At 44.9% G+C, this 19,520-nt stretch overlaps 1 protein-coding gene across 2 annotated transcripts; it reads left to right on the top strand.

Moving 5' to 3' along the window:
• Nucleotides 1-1,483: 1,483 nt before the first annotated feature.
• On the top strand, nt 1,484-13,422 carry FAM124A (family with sequence similarity 124 member A). Of its 2 annotated transcripts, none has more exons than XM_066611113.1 (4): nt 1,484-1,542; nt 3,664-3,695; nt 10,126-10,856; nt 12,637-13,422. In XM_066611113.1, the coding sequence occupies exons 1-4, from the start codon at nt 1,484-1,486 to the stop codon at nt 13,420-13,422; spliced, it is 1,608 nt and encodes a 535-aa protein (XP_066467210.1). The 2 variants fall into 2 exon arrangements, with proteins under 2 accessions (XP_066467210.1, XP_066467205.1); XM_066611108.1 differs by having other exon boundaries at nt 12,634-13,422.
• Nucleotides 13,423-19,520: the final 6,098 nt, after the last annotated feature.

Genomic DNA, 19,520 nt, shown 5'->3' with positions numbered 1-19,520 from the left:
CTGTGTGGTTGCAGAAGGGTCCAAGTCTGTGTTCTGCTTTGACTTCTGCATTGGAATGTTTGAATTCCAAGCTATGCAAAATAACAACACAAGCGCACTGTGTAATGGGACCTTTGGCTGAGCACAGCTTAGGTTTGAAGCCTAAATTGGTGATGTCACTTCCAGCCATGACATCACTTCCAGGTTGATGACCTCACTTCTGGTGGGTCCTGGACTGTCATTTGAAAAAGTGGGTCCCAGTGCTTAAACGTTTGAGAACCCCTGGACTAGAGCATCTGCAGTGAGCCTCCAACTCTCTACTCCTCTGATTCACACTTTCTCCCTTCCCCTCTTTTCCTTAATCCAAGGACTGGGAGAAGGAAGAGTGGAGATGGCAGAGGCCAGATGCTAGCTAGGGCATCAGTGGGTGAAGTGGGCGTGGCATTTGGCCACAGTGACCAGATGGTCTTGGCTAGTATGAGAAACTTCATCAGTACACACACACACACACACACACACACACACGGGGTGGGGGGGAGGATATGACTGCATGCAGAAAACTTGCAAGTTTAATAGTACAGGGGCACTTCTCAAAACAGCTCAACTGGGGTACACATTTTCACTCTGTTTTGCATAAAACACGTGTATATATTTGCACATGTATCTGAACACATGTCTGAACAGAAGAGGCATCATCCAGGGTCAGCTCCCTGGTGAAACTAGAATGGCACCACATTCCTTCCTTCCAAAGTAGCGCAGGGTCTGGATGCACTGTTGCATACATTGTACTCGATGGGGTGAGTACACCACACATTTCTGCCCAACGTTGTATATACGCAACAGGGACCAAATGTGTACACCTGTGTGGGCCGGGCAGGAATGGGCAGATGCCAGGTGGTGAGACGGGTGCCTCATCGGCGCACCTCCTCCTGGCTAGGGCTTCATTGGAGTACTGCTGCGTGGGGAGGCAACACCAGATTGCCAGCCAGAGGACGGGCTCCTTCGGAGAAGCCCCGCAGCAGCATAGCCTTCTGCGGGCAGGTGCATCCCTCGAATGAATGAATGCCCCATCTTATGCCTGTCTACTCAGAAGTAAGTCCCATTAGAGTCAATGGGGCTTACTTCCAGGAAAGTGTGGCTCCGATTGCAGAGCCCAATCTATGCTTGTCTACTCAGAAGTAAGCCCCATTAGAGTCCATGGGGCTTACTCCCAGGAAAATGTGGATATGAGTGCAGCCTCAGAGTCCAACCCTACGCATGTCTACTCAGAAGTAACTCCGATTAGAGTCAATGGGGCTTCCTCCCAGGAAAGAGTGGGTCGGATTGTGGCCTGACTGACTGAATGAAGAGGCTGCTGGAGACGCGCCAATCCCCTTCTGGGGGCGCCGCGGGAGGACCTCCTTCCGCTCGGGGGCAGCGGCAGCCCCGCCTACGCCTCGCCCTCTCCAGCCCGCCTCGAGGCTCTTGGAGGAGCTCCGGGAGAAGCAGCCGCAGCAGCAGCGCTATGCACCGCAAGGGGGGCGGCCACGACGAAGGCGCAGACTCGGGCGCCGAGACTGGAGGGTGAGTCTCCTCCCCACACCTGGCGGGGGTGTGTGGGGATGAGTTCGTGGGATACCCTGCATGACCCAGGCAGGACTTCCCTCCCCCTGCTGCTGCAACCCCCACCGGTCTCGAGACCCCTTGGCAGGCGCTCGTCCTCTTCCTCAGCGGGGCGGAGGGGATCTTCCTTGCATTGTGGTCCAGAGCACACCTGGAAGACCAATCAATAAAAAACCCAATAGGGTCCTTTAGTGGGAGGAAAGGTTTAAGCACCGCCCCCCTCTCTACCCCCGCCCTTTTCTGCTCCCAGTGACCCCTTCCCTAAGGAGCTTTCCATGCCTTCCTCCCCCCCCCCCCCCAGAGCCTTGAAGCTGCTGCTCTCGCACACGCCTCTGTGTGGTTGGGCTATCAAAAGGGTCGTAAGAGCTGGGAAGGCTGATGTGGGTGATCTGGGAGCCCAAGGAAAGGATGGGGCCAGCCAATCCACACGTGCAAGCAAAACTCAATAGTGTCCAGTCCAGTCCACTAGCTAGCTTCAGGAAGCCGGGTAACCAGATACAAAGGGGGCACAGAGGGCCTATTCCTTTCACCATTTGTATAGAAGAGGGAGCTTTGGCTGCAATCCTATCCACAACTACCTGGGAGTAAGCCCCATTGATTGTAATTCGACTTATTTCTGAGTAGACCTGTATAGGATTTGGTAGCTGCAGCTCAACATGGAAGGATGAAAGCTGCACTTGCCAACATTCTGTTTTCTATACCATGGTGAAAGGTACAGACACTCTGCCCCTCCCCTTTAATCTGGTCATCCTGTCAGGAGGACAAGTACAAAGAAAACTACTTGGGCCTCAGGCAAATGGAATGGACTTGTCTACTTTAGCTTAATAAGGACATTTGTTATAATGTCCCTTAAATTTTTTTTTAAATGACCATATAGTTTTGCTCGTGTTTGTAATTAACGTATATTCTAGTACGCTTATCCAAATTAGTTTGCAGAGGAAAATGTTCATGTTCGTGCTCAATTATCATGAAGGGTCACTGCCTTTCACCTGCCAAATCATGCGTGGAGTCCAGTGTCACGCCTGTTTGAAAATCTTCCACTTGCAACTGGGCAGAGAAATATCTTTCCAGTGCCCAGAGTTGGTTGTGTTTTTTTTAATAATGTATGATTGCAACCTCTTAATAGCAAAACACTTGAAGCATGTGTTTATATGCACACACCAATGGATTAAGAGTCCCCTGCACTTGACTTGTGGGATGTAGCCCTCTTTTCACATTCTTCTTAGAGTTTACCTTTAGAAAGCACTAAGAATGTTCCCTGACCTTAGGGTGAGAGACGACTCCGTCACTTGAATAGTGGGAGTCCTGATAGAAAAGGGGGTAAATTGGAACCAGAGTGTACTTTGGGGGACCCTACCAAAAAGAATTCAGAGCTTTAGTAAGGAGGAAAATACAGTACCAGGCGCAAGCCGTATGCAAACAACTGACCATATGAATTGTCATATTCACTTGTATCTGTGTATATCCATATTCTGAAAAATACCATGGAATTTGAGTGCCTAATGGGACCCAACCCTACACAACTTTCCAGCACAAGACCTTAAAACTCTTTGTTTTATCATATGTATTGGCAAGTGAGCCCTCTTGCAAGTGTGAATAAAGCTTTCTGAAGTTCTCTGATTATCCTGCCTCTGTTGGCTCTCTGAGAACCCAGGGGTACACTGCTGCTTTGGGAACACATATGCTGATTTGCATATTGTGCTGCTTAACTGTGTTTTATTGTTTGTTTTGGGTTTTTTTGTTTTTGATTTATATGGTAAGCTGCTCTGAGAATCCTATGACTAGGAAGTAGGGTTTTACATCATGTATAGATAGTGAATTTGTGTCCTGCTCCTGACACATACCAACTCTCACATCTTCCCTACTAAAATGTTCCATGTTTTGCAAATACATCAATATAAATTAAAGCTCCTGCTTCAATATGAACAATATTGTGCTTTCTGCTAATTGTTGCTGTCTAGCATCTGTTCCTCATTCAGCTGCTTGTGTACTGTAACAACCATAATACCCTAACTTAATCCTCTCTGGTCTGCTATTACTTTTGAAGAGCAACACTGTTGAATTTCTCTCTTTGTACTGCAGGTCGGAATACAGCCGTATATCTTCATCTAGCAGTGAGTATAATTCTGGGGTTTTTGTTGTCTGCTTGTTTTTTACTCTCTGGTGCACAAGGGATGATTTGGTAATGGGGGAGGGGAATTTTCAAGGCAGCAAAGTGGAAAGAGGAAGGGCTTGAGAAATTTTATGGCCCAGTCCATTTCCAGGGATGCCATCTGACAGTGTTTGCCTCCTTGTGCTTTGAGGAATAAAGATATAAAAGCTCAGGCCTCAAATTAAAAGGCTTTGAAAAAAATTTTTTAAAAATCTTAGAGCCCAGTGCTATGCATGTCTGCTCAGAAGTAAGTTCCATTATAATAAATAGGGCTTATCACAGGTAAGTGTGGATTGGATTGCAGTCTTTGCCTGGCCCTGAAAAAGCATCAAAATTAAGTGTCAGGTGAGCCTCCCTGAGGTGGGCATTCCAAAAGTGTCATGACCATAAACAGGGCTTTTTTTCTAATGGAACGCGGGGGGACGGAGTTCCGGCACCTTTTTGCAGGGGCCCCTCCCCTTTGGAGGCATTCCAGGAGGGAGGGAGCAAAATAGAGGCATTTACTGGGTGGGTGCTGGGGGGTGCAGGGTGGGTGGGCACCTGGCCCCTGCCTGACCGCACAACAACCCCCTCCTGCCCCATCTCCAAGCTCTCGCCTGAGCCCAGCCCGCCTCCCCTCCCCCCACATTCTGCTTACCAGCACAGCTTCCAAGCCGGTGGAGGGCGCGGGGGACACGCGCTGACACCGAGGAGGAGGACGGACAGCCAGACAGCCAGCCAGGGAGACAGGCTGCGGCACCCACGGAACGCCCAGGTACTGCCTTGGCAGAGGAGGAGGGGAAGGAAACTGGCTGGTGCAGCCCCGTGCCAATCGGTAGCACGAGCCTAGGTGTGTCTACTCAGAAGTATGTCTCATTGTGCTCAATGGGGCTTGCTCCTGGGAAAGGGTGCATAGCCTTGTAGCCTGACAGCCCAAGCATGTCTACTCAGAAGTAAGTTCCACTGTGTTCAATGGGGCTTACTCCCGGGAAAGTGTCATAGCCTTGCAGCCTGAGTAGACAGGCAGAGGAGGGGCTCTGAGGCTGCAGTCCTCTCCACACTTTCCTGGGAGGAAGCCCCACTGCCTCTAATGGGACTGACTTCTGAGTAGACAGGCACAGGAGGGGCTCTGAGGCTGCAGTCCTCTCCACACTTTCCTGGGAGGAAGCCCCACTGCCTCTAATGGGACTGACTTCTCAGGACACAGGCATAGGATTGGGCCCTGAGGCTGCCATCCTATCCACAGGAAGCCCCATTCACTAAAGTGGATTTCTGAGTAGACATGCATAGGATTGGGCTCTTAGGCTGCAATCCTAGGCACTTTCCTGGGAGTAAGCTCCATTGACTAGAACAAGACTTATTTCAGAGTAGACATACCTAGGATTGGGCTCTTAATCCTGGCAGAGATATATATCTGCACCCGTTTTCACATGCTAAGGGCAGGTGAAAAGGGATTCTACATGTGTACAACGTGCTGTCCAGCCTTGCCAGAGATCCTCCTCATCCTTCCCCTACAAGCATGCCCTCTGCCAGCCAGCATTTGCAGCTCCTCTCCAGCAATGCACAGCAGCTGCTCAGGGCAGCAGAGAACATACAATTGCATGCCAAGCGCCTTCCCAAAGACACAGAGTATTCTGATACCTGAATTAAACCATATTTAATGGCTTGTTTGCAAACGTAGCTGTTTCTATGTGCACCTAAGGACCCCTCTCGTGTAAGAATTCCTTTTTTGTTCTTACTCCCACAGTTGCTTAGAGTAATTTTACTTCATGGAACTCATGTAAGCCATTTTTCGGAATCCATTCACTGCTTCCTCTCCTCGAAGTAGTGCCACACTACATACTACACGCTACAAGTGCACCTGTACAGTATTTTTCTAAATATATTTACAGTATTTTGTGTAGAAAAAATAGCTAGGGGGAAGGGGATGTGGAGATTGACAGCCCAATCCTATGCATGTCTACTCAGAAGTAAGTTCATCTTTAGGGGGGAAGCACATAAAAAATATTTTATTTCTCCAATATAAAATGGTTTAAAAATAAATAAATAAATAAATAAATAAAATAAAAGATTAACAAGTTGTGAGTTCCTGCACCTTTTTATTTACAAAAAAAGCACTGACCATAAAGGTCTTTTCCCCAGTTGTTACACACCTCTCCTTAGGGCAAGGGCAACCACACATGAGCCTCTGATATCTTAGTATGGGACAGATTCACATAGAAATGACACCAGTAGCATTCAAAGCAGATGACTGGGGGGAGCGGGCCCCAGGCCACAGAGGTGTGTCCGAGAGGCCAACAGCATGGGGAGGACTGTGGTGGCGTGCCCACCTTTGTGGTGCTCTGGGTGTTTCTGGGGGGCTGTGCACAGCTTAAAGAGGCAAGCACCACGAAGGTGGGTCCATTCAACTTCCCCCATCTCCATTTGGATATGAAATAGAGCCATTCTGGAAGCAGGGGAAGGTGTGTGGTTGATGTGGGAGTAACGCATCACTATGGCACTCAGCTCCGGGGAGCTTCTGGATGATACTCATTCAGGTTAATTTGGGTCAGTTCAGTTCTGTTGCCAGTCAGGGCAGACAGCTTGCTTGGGGGAAGGGGTATGTGGGCTGCTGCTTGTAGATTGAACTCATGCCTTTCTTAGATAGTAGAAGGAAGTTGGTCAAAGCTTGTTCACTTACAGCTCAAGCCTATACAACTTTACTCCAAAGTCAGTCCCATAGTGTTCAGTGGGGCTTACCCTTGGGTAAAGATTGTAACCTCGCAGCACAATGTCTACTCAGAAATAAGTCTCATTGTATTCAATGGGACTTACTCCCAGAAAAAGTGTATATAGCAGTAGTTCTCAAACTTGTAGGTCATGACCCATCAGTTTGTGTAACACATCCACTGTCCTTTTAAGGGGCTTAGGAAGGGAGGGAGGCAACGGCATTTGCTAACTGGATATGGCTTGCCCTTGCTATTTCTAAAGATTCCAAGCCTTGGGGAGCCCTGCACCTCCTGCTGCTTGCCCTAACACACAGTCAGTAAAAGCACCCCGCTTGCCCCCTTTCGTGACGCGATCCTGGGGATCTTGTCATTGCACCTCACCTGCAAAGATTTACTTGGGGAGTAAAGCTCCCAAAAAGTTTGAGAACCATTGGTATATAGGATTGCAACCTCAGTCATATTTTCAGGTATGGTATGATATGCTATTTCAATATGCATTGTCATGTTACATTGAATGGGTGAGTCTCGATTAAGTATATATATATATCATGCGCTCAACCAATTGTATGTTTCACAAAGATCAGATCCTTTATGCAGTTTGAGGGCATGTATTGTTACCATTCTGTACTTATGTTTTCTGTGTATTTTTGTTCTGGGAGATGACAGTTGTGATTGCACAGTTCCAGCTAATGATTTTCTTGCCTGTTTGAATAGATGTCTGAACATAATTTCTTCCCATCAGGCTCATGTCTGTGTTTTGGAGCGCTTTCATTGTTTTGTGTTGTAGATTTCTGAACTCCCTCTCCCTTTTGGTTGTACAGTATGATTTTCTGTAAATGGTTGTGATGTCTGTGAAAGTGGTGACACCCTTACGAGTGAATCACAAAAGGGTAATCTAATGTGAGGTGTCACTGCTGACCTACATGCAGAAAGTGAGGCTGCTCGGAGCTCTGTCTGGTGAAGTGGGCTTCCAGTTTTGCTCCAGGAGGCATGCCAAACACAGAGGTGTGTTGGCTCATCCACTCGTCTGCCTCATCATTAAGCATGTCAGTTTGCCCTGGGAGCTAAATTTGCATAAATACAAAGGCAATTATTAATGTCTCTGAAAGCCATTTTAATCATTGTGACTGAAGAGACACATTTCATGTTTTTTATGCTGTGGGCAGAGCCACCTTGACATCTGCTTGCGACAGATCTGTGGATACTTTGAAGTGTCAGGCAGGGGTCTTATTGCCTCCTCTTTTGTGAATATTTTCTCTGTTACCATCTTGGGTCATGTGGGGGGGAAAAGGATGGCTTGTAAAAATGTCATTGCAGCTTGTTCCAGCACATCTTTTTTTAGATTATCGCCTGTCAAACACTGTCACAATTGTATGTCACAGCTTGGGATCAACTGGAAGCTCACATGATCATAGTGAATCTTCAGATATGTGGGATCTGCCCCAAAATGTTGAACCTCCTAAATGCTAATGCCCACCTTCAGGATACTGTGTAAGCTGTTAAAGATTCAGGCATATCAATTCCCTCACTTCTACCTCCCCACTTCCACCTTTCTACATTCTGAGGTGTTTTTCCCCCTCAGTTGAAATGTTCAGCATTTTGTGGCTTCTGAATTGGGGATTTCACTCAGTATGCTCAGCCCTTGCCTAGTGATTTTTTTGGGGGTGGGGGATTTTTCTATTAGATTAAAACTTCTGCTTACTTGAGGGACCCCTGAGTATGTAGAAACCACTACCCTGTTTTGATATTGCCCCTTTTTGCTTCCAGCAGAGTAAGGCATATGACCCACCCGAGTTCACTGTTAATATACATAATAGATAGATGGGCTCTAATTTGGAGCCAGAGAGCTTTTGAAAATCTGAGCTGGTGTTGTTGTTGGTTGTTTTAATTAACAGCAAGCTTTTAAGCATGTCCCTACTAAAGGTTTCTAAAAAGTGGCTTAAGGCTTCATGTGGAACTGTGGTGTTCCCAATTCCTTGCCTGTGAGAGCTGCCACAGTCTGCTTCACCCACATGTACCTTTCTTTGTGGCTGAGTGGCCTCTAGATCAGTGTTTCTCAAACTATGGGTTGGGACCCACTAGGTGGGTCGTGAGACAGTGTCAGGTGGGTCCCCATTCATTTCAATATTTTATTTTTAAAATATTACTTGATGCTACCATGATATGTGACTGCAATTGGGGAAATGTTATAGACCTGTACTTTTAACAAACTACTATGTATATTCTTTTAACAATGATAGTAAAGGAAACGTACTCCTGAGTAAATGTGGGTAGGATTGCAGCCTAGGATAGCTAAAAAATTTTGCTGCTTGATGATGTCACTTCTGGTCATGACATCACTTCCGATGGGTCCCGACAGATTCTCATTCTGTCCCGGTGGGTCCCGGAGCTAAATGTGTGAGAACCACTGCTCTAGATTATCCACAGCTACCCTTTTGTCCTTCCTGTGCTTTGGTAGTTTGTCTTTTTTCAAGGAGCTTTTCTATACAAACAGGAGTTAGGGTAGAGAGAGGGGGAATTTGGAGGAACAAGTAGTGTCTGCTGTGAAAAAGACACTTTAGTACTGTAGCATTTCTGCAGGATTAACCATCAGCTCAAGAAGCCTCATGTAAATGCCGTTCTTTGCTTTGGAGACAGTGTGCCAGAAGACAGATTCAACTGAGCTGGCATGAGAAGAGGCTGCTTCATTCTCCCACTCCTTTTGTTAACTGAGAAACTGCAGTAAAAGCTCCTTTCAGATTCACAGAAGCCATTCATTTTGTCTAAATCAGGTTCTCTTCTCTCCCAATGCTCTTTGTCTTGCCCTGCTTACATGTCTCCTTTTCTTACCTTTATTAAGAAGGATATCTCTCAAGAAGGATGCTTCTCAAAGTTTGGCAAGAGAAACCAAAAGCAGCAGGGGGGACCACAGTGAGTGAGTGACTTCTAGTGGGCACTGAGTGTGTTTTCCACACAGGCTAGTCATGCATTCCCTTTGCCTGGAACATGCCCAGTCCTTGATGAACATAGCTGTGCCAGAATGTGGGGTTTGAGCATCTTACTGGAAGATGGTAGGCATTTCAGGTAGTAGTAAATGGAAGGCTGAGGAGAATGTTCACTCCGTCCAGGTCCAGGACCAGTTCCAGAGGACCTTTGGCCAACTATCTTCTATGGATCTCCTCCTATCTAAAGTGAGCCCTGAAAGAGTCGATCTTACATCATCACACAAGGGCTGTGGACATCAACAGCAGGCCCTTCTAAGTGATACTGGCCCTGACTCCCATCACCATTTATGTGAACTTATGAACCTGCCATGTACTGAAGCAGACTGTAGCTCAGAATTGTATGTACTGACTGACAGTGACTCTTCAGAGTTTCAGACAACCCTACCTGGAGATGCCCTGGATCTGCATGTAAAGCAGATACCCTGCTATGGCCCATCCCACTTTGAGCACCACAGATACACCAGTCATGATAGTCTGGGCAAGATACAATTCTAGAGAGGCATGACAGATAAGCGTTTTCTGGTCAATAAAAAGTTATGATGGCAAAAATGGTTTAAACTCTCTAAGATAGTCCCAAACTTTTGTCAAGCATGGTTTGGTACATATTTCAAATGTTTTATTGAATGTTAACTTTCTCTCTACAACAGAACATAATTAAAAACAACAGGAATGATTAAAAAAACAAAGAGTAAACTGATAATTGTTCCTTTCTTTCATTCAGGTGAACTCTCTGTGGAGGATGTACAGGATCCGTTTCTTGTAAGTGTGCACATAATTGCCAATCCAGGGGAATCCAGTGCCCTCCAGAAAGCCATTGACAGCCTCTTGGCATGGATCCATCCAGACCTCCAACTTTTCCGGGTTTCAGAAAGACGGGTCCCGCGGAAGGCCAATAAGGCTGTCGCTTCTCAGCCAGCCCTTGCAGTGATTCTCTTTCTGCAAGAAGAATTTGACGAAGAGCCAATCCTGCAACTCCACGAGTCCTTTCAAAAGCCACCCTGGCTTTACCACCACACTGAGCGGGTCCATGGCAATTTCCTTCCTTACATGCCAGGCAGCCAGGATTTTTTCTCTTTGGCACAAGGTACTCCTTTGTGGGCCATCCGGCCAGTGCATTATGGAAAGGAAATAATACGCTTTACCATCTACTGCAGAAATGAAAACTTTGCTGACCTTATGAAAATGTATGAGCTAGTCCTAAAAAGACGGATTTGCCGAAAGAAAGCGGACTTTTGTGTGTTTCCTATCTATTCTAATGCAGATATAGATATTCAGTTGTCCTTAAAGAGGCTCCCAAGAGGCCATGTGCCAAGTCCCACAGATTCGGCTGTACTGGAGTTCAGAGTGAAAGATATCAGGCAGCTTGTACCTCTCCTGCCTAACCCCTGCAACCCTATTAGTGAAGGCAGATGGCAAACTGAAGATCCTGATGGGAATAAGATTCTTTTGCAGGTACTGGTCAGCTTCTTAAAATCTGCTTGTGGCATATCAGAAATTCCGAACACATAGCTTATGCAACCTTGCATGAAACCAAGCATCAGAAAAGAATGCCTTAGCTGGGGGGGGGTGTAGCATGGTCATCTCTATGTTTGCTCAGGATTAAATCCTGCTAAGTTCAATGAGGCTTACTACTCAATAACTGTACATAGGACTGTAGCCTCTAAAATAGAAATACAACACATATAGGATGTGTTTTTTGTCTAAGACCCAATGTACAGTCTCTTTCCATTACTTCCATGGGGAGCTTCTTGGGACCAAGAATTTTGGTCTGCTGACATGGACCAGCAGATCTGATAACCACAACACATTAGAAGGCGTTCTGTTCCCTGAAAGTGTGCAGCTCAGTTTAAGTACAGAAAGGCCTCTTTTGTGACTTTGCTGATACAAGTATATCGGTTTGTAGCCAGCTTTTGTTGTATGAAACGGCTGAGCGTAACCTAGCAGTGTTCCTTGTGTTCTTTGTTTATGCCCAATTACACACAACACAAGCGGCTCTCTGTCAGCACTGATGGCCCAGCACAAACTGAAAAAATGTGAAGAGACCTAAGGAAAAGCCACAATGGAAAGTTGTTTTTTTTTTTTTTTAAAACTAAAGTTGGCTGGAAGATTTTCCCCATGAAAGGGGGGTTAGGGGAGTTATCCAAAGAGGGTAACCTAAGTTGTCCATTGTAGTTATTTATTGGATAAATTCACAAATGTATGATTTCCAAGATGTCCTGTTCTGTTTTGTTTTTTAAACAAAAGGGCATGATATCTTAATAGCATTAGCCTGTTGATGAACACATGTTCAGATTCTAATTTCATTGGTAGAAGCTGAAAATCAATGTGAGCTGTGGCCCCCAGAGACACCCACCATGAGCAGTTGTAGCAGGATGGGGCTTCTGGGGATCTTGCCTGGTAGTGATGTCGTTGTGTGAAGTCTCATGAGAATGGCTGCACAGCTAGCCTGGAGTCTTGTGACTGGGATGGGGGCAGTTGAGCAGGAGCTTTTAAGAGTGGGAGGGAGCCAGCTGGGGGGAGAGAAGGAATTTGGAGGTGAAAGAGACAGGATGGTGTAGTGGTTCAAGAGTCAAACTGGAAGATCCAGGTTCAAATCCCTGCTCAGACATGAAACTACTGGGTGACCTTGGACCAGTCACTATCTCTCAGCCTCATCTGCCTCGCAGGTTGTGAGGACCAAAAGATTGATGGCACCATGTATATCACTCTGAGCTCCTTGGAGGAAGGGCAGTGTAAAAAATGTGACAAAGAGGAAGGCAGAGACAAGAAGTCTGAGGGTGGAGGAGGGATGAGTAGTGAGAAAGAAGGCTGGGGATCACTCGGAGGAGAGGAGCGCGGTGGGGAAGGATGAAGAGAGGTGGAGGAAGGTGGTGGCCAGGCAAGAGGAATATTGAGAAGAAGGGGCCAGAGGCCAGGAAGAGATAGAGGGAGCCTTTGGGAGCACCAGCAATGGAAGAAGAGACCAGGGCAGTGCAGTGGGCCCCCAGGACTGGAGGCTGCGCCAACCCCTTGTCCCCACCAGGATGCTAATTCTTTGGGACCAACATCTACTCACTCAGAAAAGCAATCTCAAATGTGAGGCTGTGGAGACAACTGGAACCCCTTAATCAAGTCAACAGACCCTGTTGTTTGATTAACTTGTTCAGCAGCAATTCATTTGTAACAGAAAAACAAAAGTAAAAAGTGTTATTAATATAGCTCCTGAGCTTTTTATCCCTCTTCTCCACAGCAGGCTTGGTATAAGAAGTGTGTTAAGCAGAACATGTTTTGCTGGTCATCTCCATCAAGAAGCCTTCCTGTTGCACCACTTCCAAATTCTGTTCCCCATGGCAACCAACCAGGTCCTGATAGAACCAGTGATCCTTCAAAACCAGTTACTTTGGTTACATTTCACCATGCCAATCATTGCCTTCGTATTTCCCACCAGGACTTGAGAAACTCTGACCAAGAATCTTATCCCAGAAGATCGAAAAGTGCCTTGATCAACTCAGGTTCATTCCAGCGAAGCAAATCTCTTGCTTGCTTGCCCACATCAAGTTTTTCCCTGGCCCCTGAATCTTTTCATTTCAGTGAGCCAGATTCATTAAGCACTTTGTCTTACAGGACAAGAACTAGAGTTCGCATTGATGACCTGGAGGGAGTCCAGGAGACTGATGTTGACACAGGGATGAAACTTGCTTTCTCGGATCTTTCTGTGGTTTCTGCTTACTCCATTTCTGATGGTATCAGTAACAATATGGAAGGAAGGACAAAGTATCCTGCACAAGAAGAAAGCATCAATAGATTTAAGCGCACTTTCTCTAGAGGAAGATCCCACTCTGCCAAGTGCAACCCTTTTGAGTTATCTACTAGTTTCCTTCCTTTTGATCAGTTTTCCAGCTCTTCTGTGTCGCCTTCAGCTTCTCCTTCATCAGCTCATACGGAGATCAAATATTTGCCAAGAGAATCAGTTTTTTCTTTTGGAGACAGTAGAACAACTGGAGGTGGAAAAGCCAATGAAGAAGAATTCTATATCTGACACTTATGCTCTGTGAACTTGAGAATTCTGCTGTTTCCATCCTAAACTCAAAATCTGGCAACCCAGGGCTAGTACACTGTGCTGCCTTTTGCTTTTGGGATATGCCCTGATGGCTTATGGGAAATGTACATGTGCCTCCCTGGTGTTGCTACAAGTTTTTTTTTGGGGGGGGGGAGGCTGGGGAATGGGGAATTGGTTTGACCTCCTCCCCACATATAAATATTTTCTGCAGAGACACAGAATCTTTACCATTCCTATCTGAAAATCCACAGCTGCTCACACTTGAACTGATGAACTCAGAATAGTAGTACTGCCTATACTTCTCTGCCCATGTAGAGAAATATATTGTATCTCTCATAGGGTGCAATCCTAACCCCTTATGTCAGTACTTTCCAGCACTGGCATAGTAGTGCCAATGGGACGTGTGCTGCATCCTGCAGTTGGGTGTCACTCACAGAGGCTTCCTCAAAGTAAGGGAATGTTTGTTCCCTTACCTCAGAGCTGCGTTGCCCTTATGTCAGTGCTGGAAAGCACTGACATAAGGGGTTAGGATTGTGCCCACAGTTGTTTTTCTACACTCCTCCATAACCTGGGAAAAGACAGGCCGCCACTAAGAATCACCGCAGACACTCGCCTATAAGTCGACTCCACAGATAAGTCAATGGCAGGTTTTGAGCTAACAATCATGGAGTTTTCCTATGACCCTTGGATAAGTCGGGGGTTAAACTTAGGGGGGTGTCTGACTATAGTTTTGTCTGATTTTACCAGAGGCCAGATCCTGAAAAATAACCTACTGCTAATTGTTACCTAAGAACTGTAGTCTCTAATTTATACCTTATAATTATTTATACCTGTATAAATAAATTATTAAAAACATAGTAAAAGATCATAAGATACATTTTTATTCTTTTTATATTCTGGTCTTCATCACCTTTTTGTAAGCACTATCAGAGTAAGTGCACTGTAAACAACATACCAGTAGTACAATGGCTCTCACCCTGGTATTCATGTACTCCTAGGGACACTCAACAGGACCTTTAGGGGTACTTGAAAAAGAATGGAATAATGGCAGAAAAAGGCAGGTCGTGCTCTAGAATGCCTGCCTTGCAAGGACCAGCAAGGCAGGAAGGGAGGTAGCTAGTTGGCTGTGAAAGCCCTACCAAAAGCTAGTTTTTGGTCATCAATTCATGTATGAACCAGTGATTGAAAACCAACACAGTAAAAAAGCTGAAACATAATATGGAAAGTGATCAATCACCCAGCACACTTCTCAGTGCAATTTCTCAGCACACTTCTGGTGCAAAACAGTGCAAAGGCAGAATCTTCTGTTCTTCAAACATGAAAAGAGAAAACACTGTGATAAATACATGAAGTCTGGGCTTTCATATGGAGGAGATGAGGGCTTGTATTATTAATTATGAACATTTTGCTAATATGAAGGGTACAATTTATGGAAATGGGCTGCCAAGGGATATGCAAATGAAAAAGGTTGGAAATGAAAATATTTGCATTCATATGCAAATGAAAAAATGAAAATGAAAACCACTGCAGGAGAACCATGAATCAAATCCACCTTTAAGATATCTGGTGTGTTAAGCCAGAAGCTCTACATACAACATACAACCCATAACGCATAACTGGGAGTGTGCAATTCAATTCACAGCAGAGAGATGCAGCTGCATATATTTGCAGCCCTTTTTACTCAGAAGTAGACCCACTGCTTTCCATGGGTGTTATTCTGAAGTAATGGTGCACTGAATTGTAGCCTGGGAAAGAGGGTCCCATCCTGGTATTTCAAAAAACAGACCTGCTTTGCAAGCATTTGCCAAGTAGAACCAGAACCAGAACCAGGCTGCAGCAGAAGGAAGGAGATTAAAAGGTTAACTTTGGCTGGAATTTCCCAGTTGCTGTAAAAAGGATCTCTGTCCTGCCTGCCTGCCTGCCATCTGCCTGCTGCTTGAGAAAGGAAACTGTTCAGAGTTGAAAGGCTCTGCCCTCTGATTGACCCGGAGATCAGGTGAAGTGAGAATTGGAGCTTGATTACTTGGCAGAAATTTCACGTACTATAAATGAGTATCTACGGTAAGTCTTTTATAGTTAATAAGTTATTACGCAGTAACAAGCTCCATTAACCAAAAAGCTCTATTAACCAGCAAAAAGAAGGTTCTTATCCTCAGAGGCCTGCCTGGAAAATGATCAAGATAGTTTACTTGTAACTTCCTGCTATAGCTGTACAAATCAGCTGCCCTGCAGCTACACAGCTCTATAGCTACATCAGCTATCCAGCAGTGATTCTCAAATTGGGACTCCGGGACCCACCAAACTGTGGGTCATGACACAATATTTGGTGGTTTGTGAAACCTACAGTGCAGATTAGGCTATGTACATCAAGGGTTAAACAAGCTGCTATTTGGGAGGGAGGGGATCATTGCTGCCCAATCACCATAATAGCCACACCCCTTGGCAATTATAAATCAGGCAACTTTAGGGCCTCTAAGGAACCACTGATCTACAGTATTTGTGTCTGAGAGGGGTGCGTTTAACTTGGAGACAATATTGGGTTAGAGGGTGAACCTGTCCTAGTGTCAGTGTTGGGGGCAGGCCCTACTGATTTTGGTACAGATAGGCTGCATTTGGTGGAGTGCACTAGGCTGGGGGTTAGACTGCACAATAAACAGGCTTCACTGGGGTGGGGAAGGGTATCTGTAGCGAAGTGGTTAAACTGAATGAGGTGTGTTCCATTAAATCACTAGCTCAAATCCTATACCATCCTCAAACCCACTAGGTGTTAGTAGGCAAGTCACTATTTTCCCATCCTCAGCTCTGTGGATAATATTTGTCTATCCTACAAGGCCATTGTAATTATTACTGTGTAATGTATGTGAAATGCTCTGAAGACGGTTTCTTATTTAATAATAAATGCTAAGTATTAAAGTTGATGCTATCTCAGTTTTGTTCCCATCCAGTTGGCAGGCAGGCTGTGCAGCATGGCCTTTCCCAGTTTGAAGAGACACTTGGCCAACAGTCTGAGGCAAAGAAGGAAGGCCCATAGCCAGGGAGACAGACCAGGGACAGACTGCACTTGCTCCCGGTGTGGAAGGGATTGTCACTCCCGAATCGGCCTTTTCAGCCACACTAGATGCTGTGCCAGAACCACCTTTCAGAGCGCGATACTAGAGTCTTTCGAGACTGAAGGTTGCCAACAACAGGCATGCCCAAGGGCAGCACTGGCCTCTTGTCCATAGCATTCGCCCAGAGGACTTTCAGTCTTGGATGTGAATTGGCTCCACTGATTTTGATAGTACCAAGCAGGAGGTGGATCAAGCTGTGCTGTCTTAAGAAGGTCCCCCTCTACCCACAGGTTGGCTTTTCCTTTCATTTCTGTGAGGAGGGGCAACCTTTGCCCTAATTTCTCCCAGATGGTAACACCTCTCTGCTGCAGTGATAGGCTGACTAGATGCAGAGGGCAGGGTAGCTTTTTTCATGTTCTGAATTATGTCTATTGTGTCCTTGAGCCAATTAGAACTGGATTTATTATTTCAACTGGAAATGGAAAATTGACCAGGAAGACAGATCAGTTGTGACTGAACCTGAAGCTGTTAGGTGCTAAGCACTTTAAATGAGATGACAGCATGGCAAAGCACAGCCCAATCCCATGCATGTCCACTCAGAAGTCCCATTATAGTCAATGGGCTTACTCTCAGGAAAGTGTGGATAGGCTTGCAGCCTTAAGGAGCAACTCTGGTTTCAATGCTTTTGTACAGTTATGAGAGTGTCTTTTGATCCCTGAAATCCCATCTACCACTTTTGTGTTGATAATCTTAAAGTGCCTTTAGTCGTTTCATCTGAATCTCAGAGATGACACATTCAGTGGTGCCACTTGGTTTGACCAGGAGTGTTGTGAAGCTAAGAAAAGTGCAGCTAAATGGATTAAAATGGATAACTCTGACTTGGCAACTAAAGATCTTATAGGATTGAAGAGGGAATGCAAGTGCTTACTGAGATATAAAAAGGCCTGTCGTCTCTCCTGGAATATGCAGTTAAATCTAAGAACCTTTGTGATTTTTTTTTTTTTAATTTGTTACTAAAGTCTGTCATAGTATAACACTTCTCTGCTAGCAAAAGTATCAAATGAGACCTGGAAATCCAGCAACACGTCCTTGTCAAAATCCAGCAACATCCAATTTAAAATCTAACCTATGGCTTTTCTTTTCATCTGTGGCCAACCATCACTTGCTGAGGAGGTGAGAAGCCTGCCGGCATTAATGCTGCAGGCTGGACAGTATCAAGTTTTTAAAGAACAATTTAGAATGGTGGGAATTTGTCATTGCCAAACTTTCATGGGCTCCATTCCTTTTGGAGTGTAATGAGCTACATATAAGTCAGTGATTTAAGTAGACTTTGAGCTACTTATAAGAAAGGTGATAGGAACCTGTCACGTAATGATAGACAAGTTAGCTTGATGGACATGCATTTGAAACCACGTGCCAAATATCACCTTTTACAATTACTTTTCTGTACTGACTGGACTATGGAACATGGACAATTGCTTTGTGTTTACACACCTTATATTCAAATATGAGACTTCTATTGGTAATAAAGGCCTTGAATATACAAAAAAAAAAAACCCCAACCCTAACAGGGCCCCCATTCCTTTAAATATGCTATTATGCTTGTATAAAACCCTCCATGAATGTTGGATCACGTGATAAATTCTCAAATGTTATTAAAGAATGCCAAAATTTTGTCTTCTTCTTCTGTGTTCTTTGAGTTGTTTCCAAAGTTAGGACCAAGCACTATTGAAATAAATGAGACAAATTTTTAATGACTATCTAAATCAGGGGTGTCAAACATAAGGCCCAGGGGCCAGATGCAGCCCCCAGACGCTTTTTATCTGGCCCTCAGGCTCTCAGCTGCTGAAGTGTTACCACTGAAATGGCAGCCCACATGAAAATTGGGCTTTCCCAAATCTTGAAATATGATCAAGATTTGTGTATTTTCTCTTCTGTCATTTGCAGTTAGTGAGTTTCTATATGAGAACAAGGTCTGGCTTCTGGCCATTAGCTGCCTAATGATGTCACTTTCTGCTTAATGATAACACTTCCGGCCCTCAGCAGAAGCCCTGAATGTTCAGCCTCTGTATGAAATATATTTGACATCCCTGATCTAAATCCTGTAAATTTCAATAGAATGTAGGAATCCTAACTTTAGTACAATATAACCTTTTATCTGTGGACTGGATGTCACTCCAGATACCATTGCAAACTCAAACTGGTTGTAGGGCCAAACTCTTGCCGCATGGAAAGTTCTCCATCTCCATGCTCTAAGGTTTATCACCAAAACATAATTTTCCTGCTCCTTTGTGCTTTGCTTTTAATTTGGAGAGGCTAAGAGAAGACTGATACTAAAGGTATCCACTTCTTGGCCTTGAAGATCAATTATGCAATAATTTGTGTGAAGTGTAATGGGGGTGCCATGGGTCATTTTGGAGAACTGAAAGGGTTACTAAGACCCCAGGCCTTTAAGCTTGACACACCTGTGCTAATGGGATTCTTTAACCTTTTGTGTAAAAACCAAGTTGGGGTTGATACATACTTGCAAAAATTCATTCTGCTTAGAAAGGGATGAAACCTATTGAGAGGCGTCTGGTGCCACCTTGTGGTTTTGATCTGTTTTCTAATGTTTAGCTTTTAGTTTGACTGCAAGCAGTCACTATTTGTACATGACTGATATAAATATAGCATACTTTTTATCATGAGTATCATTTGCTAAATGCGCCTTTCCCTTCTTAGACATTAGGATTCCTTAAATCTGCACTATCTTGATTGCACTGTTTGTTATGAAGCTACCATGTTCACGGTCAGATCATATAGGTTTTGGTGTTGTCTATGTCCATTTTGCATGACACAAAATGAGGTCACAGGTGAGCCTGTCTGTGGTATCTCACAGAGATAAATGCAAAAATACTTTGACATGACTTTGGGCCTCCCCAGTCATCTGCAATTTCATCTCATCCTCTCAATTTTTCACTCTTGAAATCTCCACCTTGAGTTATGACAGCTCCAGTTGCCCAGCTTCTATTGATGCTATCAACTGCT

This window comes from Tiliqua scincoides, chromosome 1 (assembly GCF_035046505.1).
Source record: "Tiliqua scincoides isolate rTilSci1 chromosome 1, rTilSci1.hap2, whole genome shotgun sequence".
NCBI classification, from domain to species: domain Eukaryota; kingdom Metazoa; phylum Chordata; class Lepidosauria; order Squamata; family Scincidae; genus Tiliqua; species Tiliqua scincoides.
Note: the sequence above shows the minus strand (reverse complement) of the source record. Positions and strands in the feature narration are given on the sequence as shown.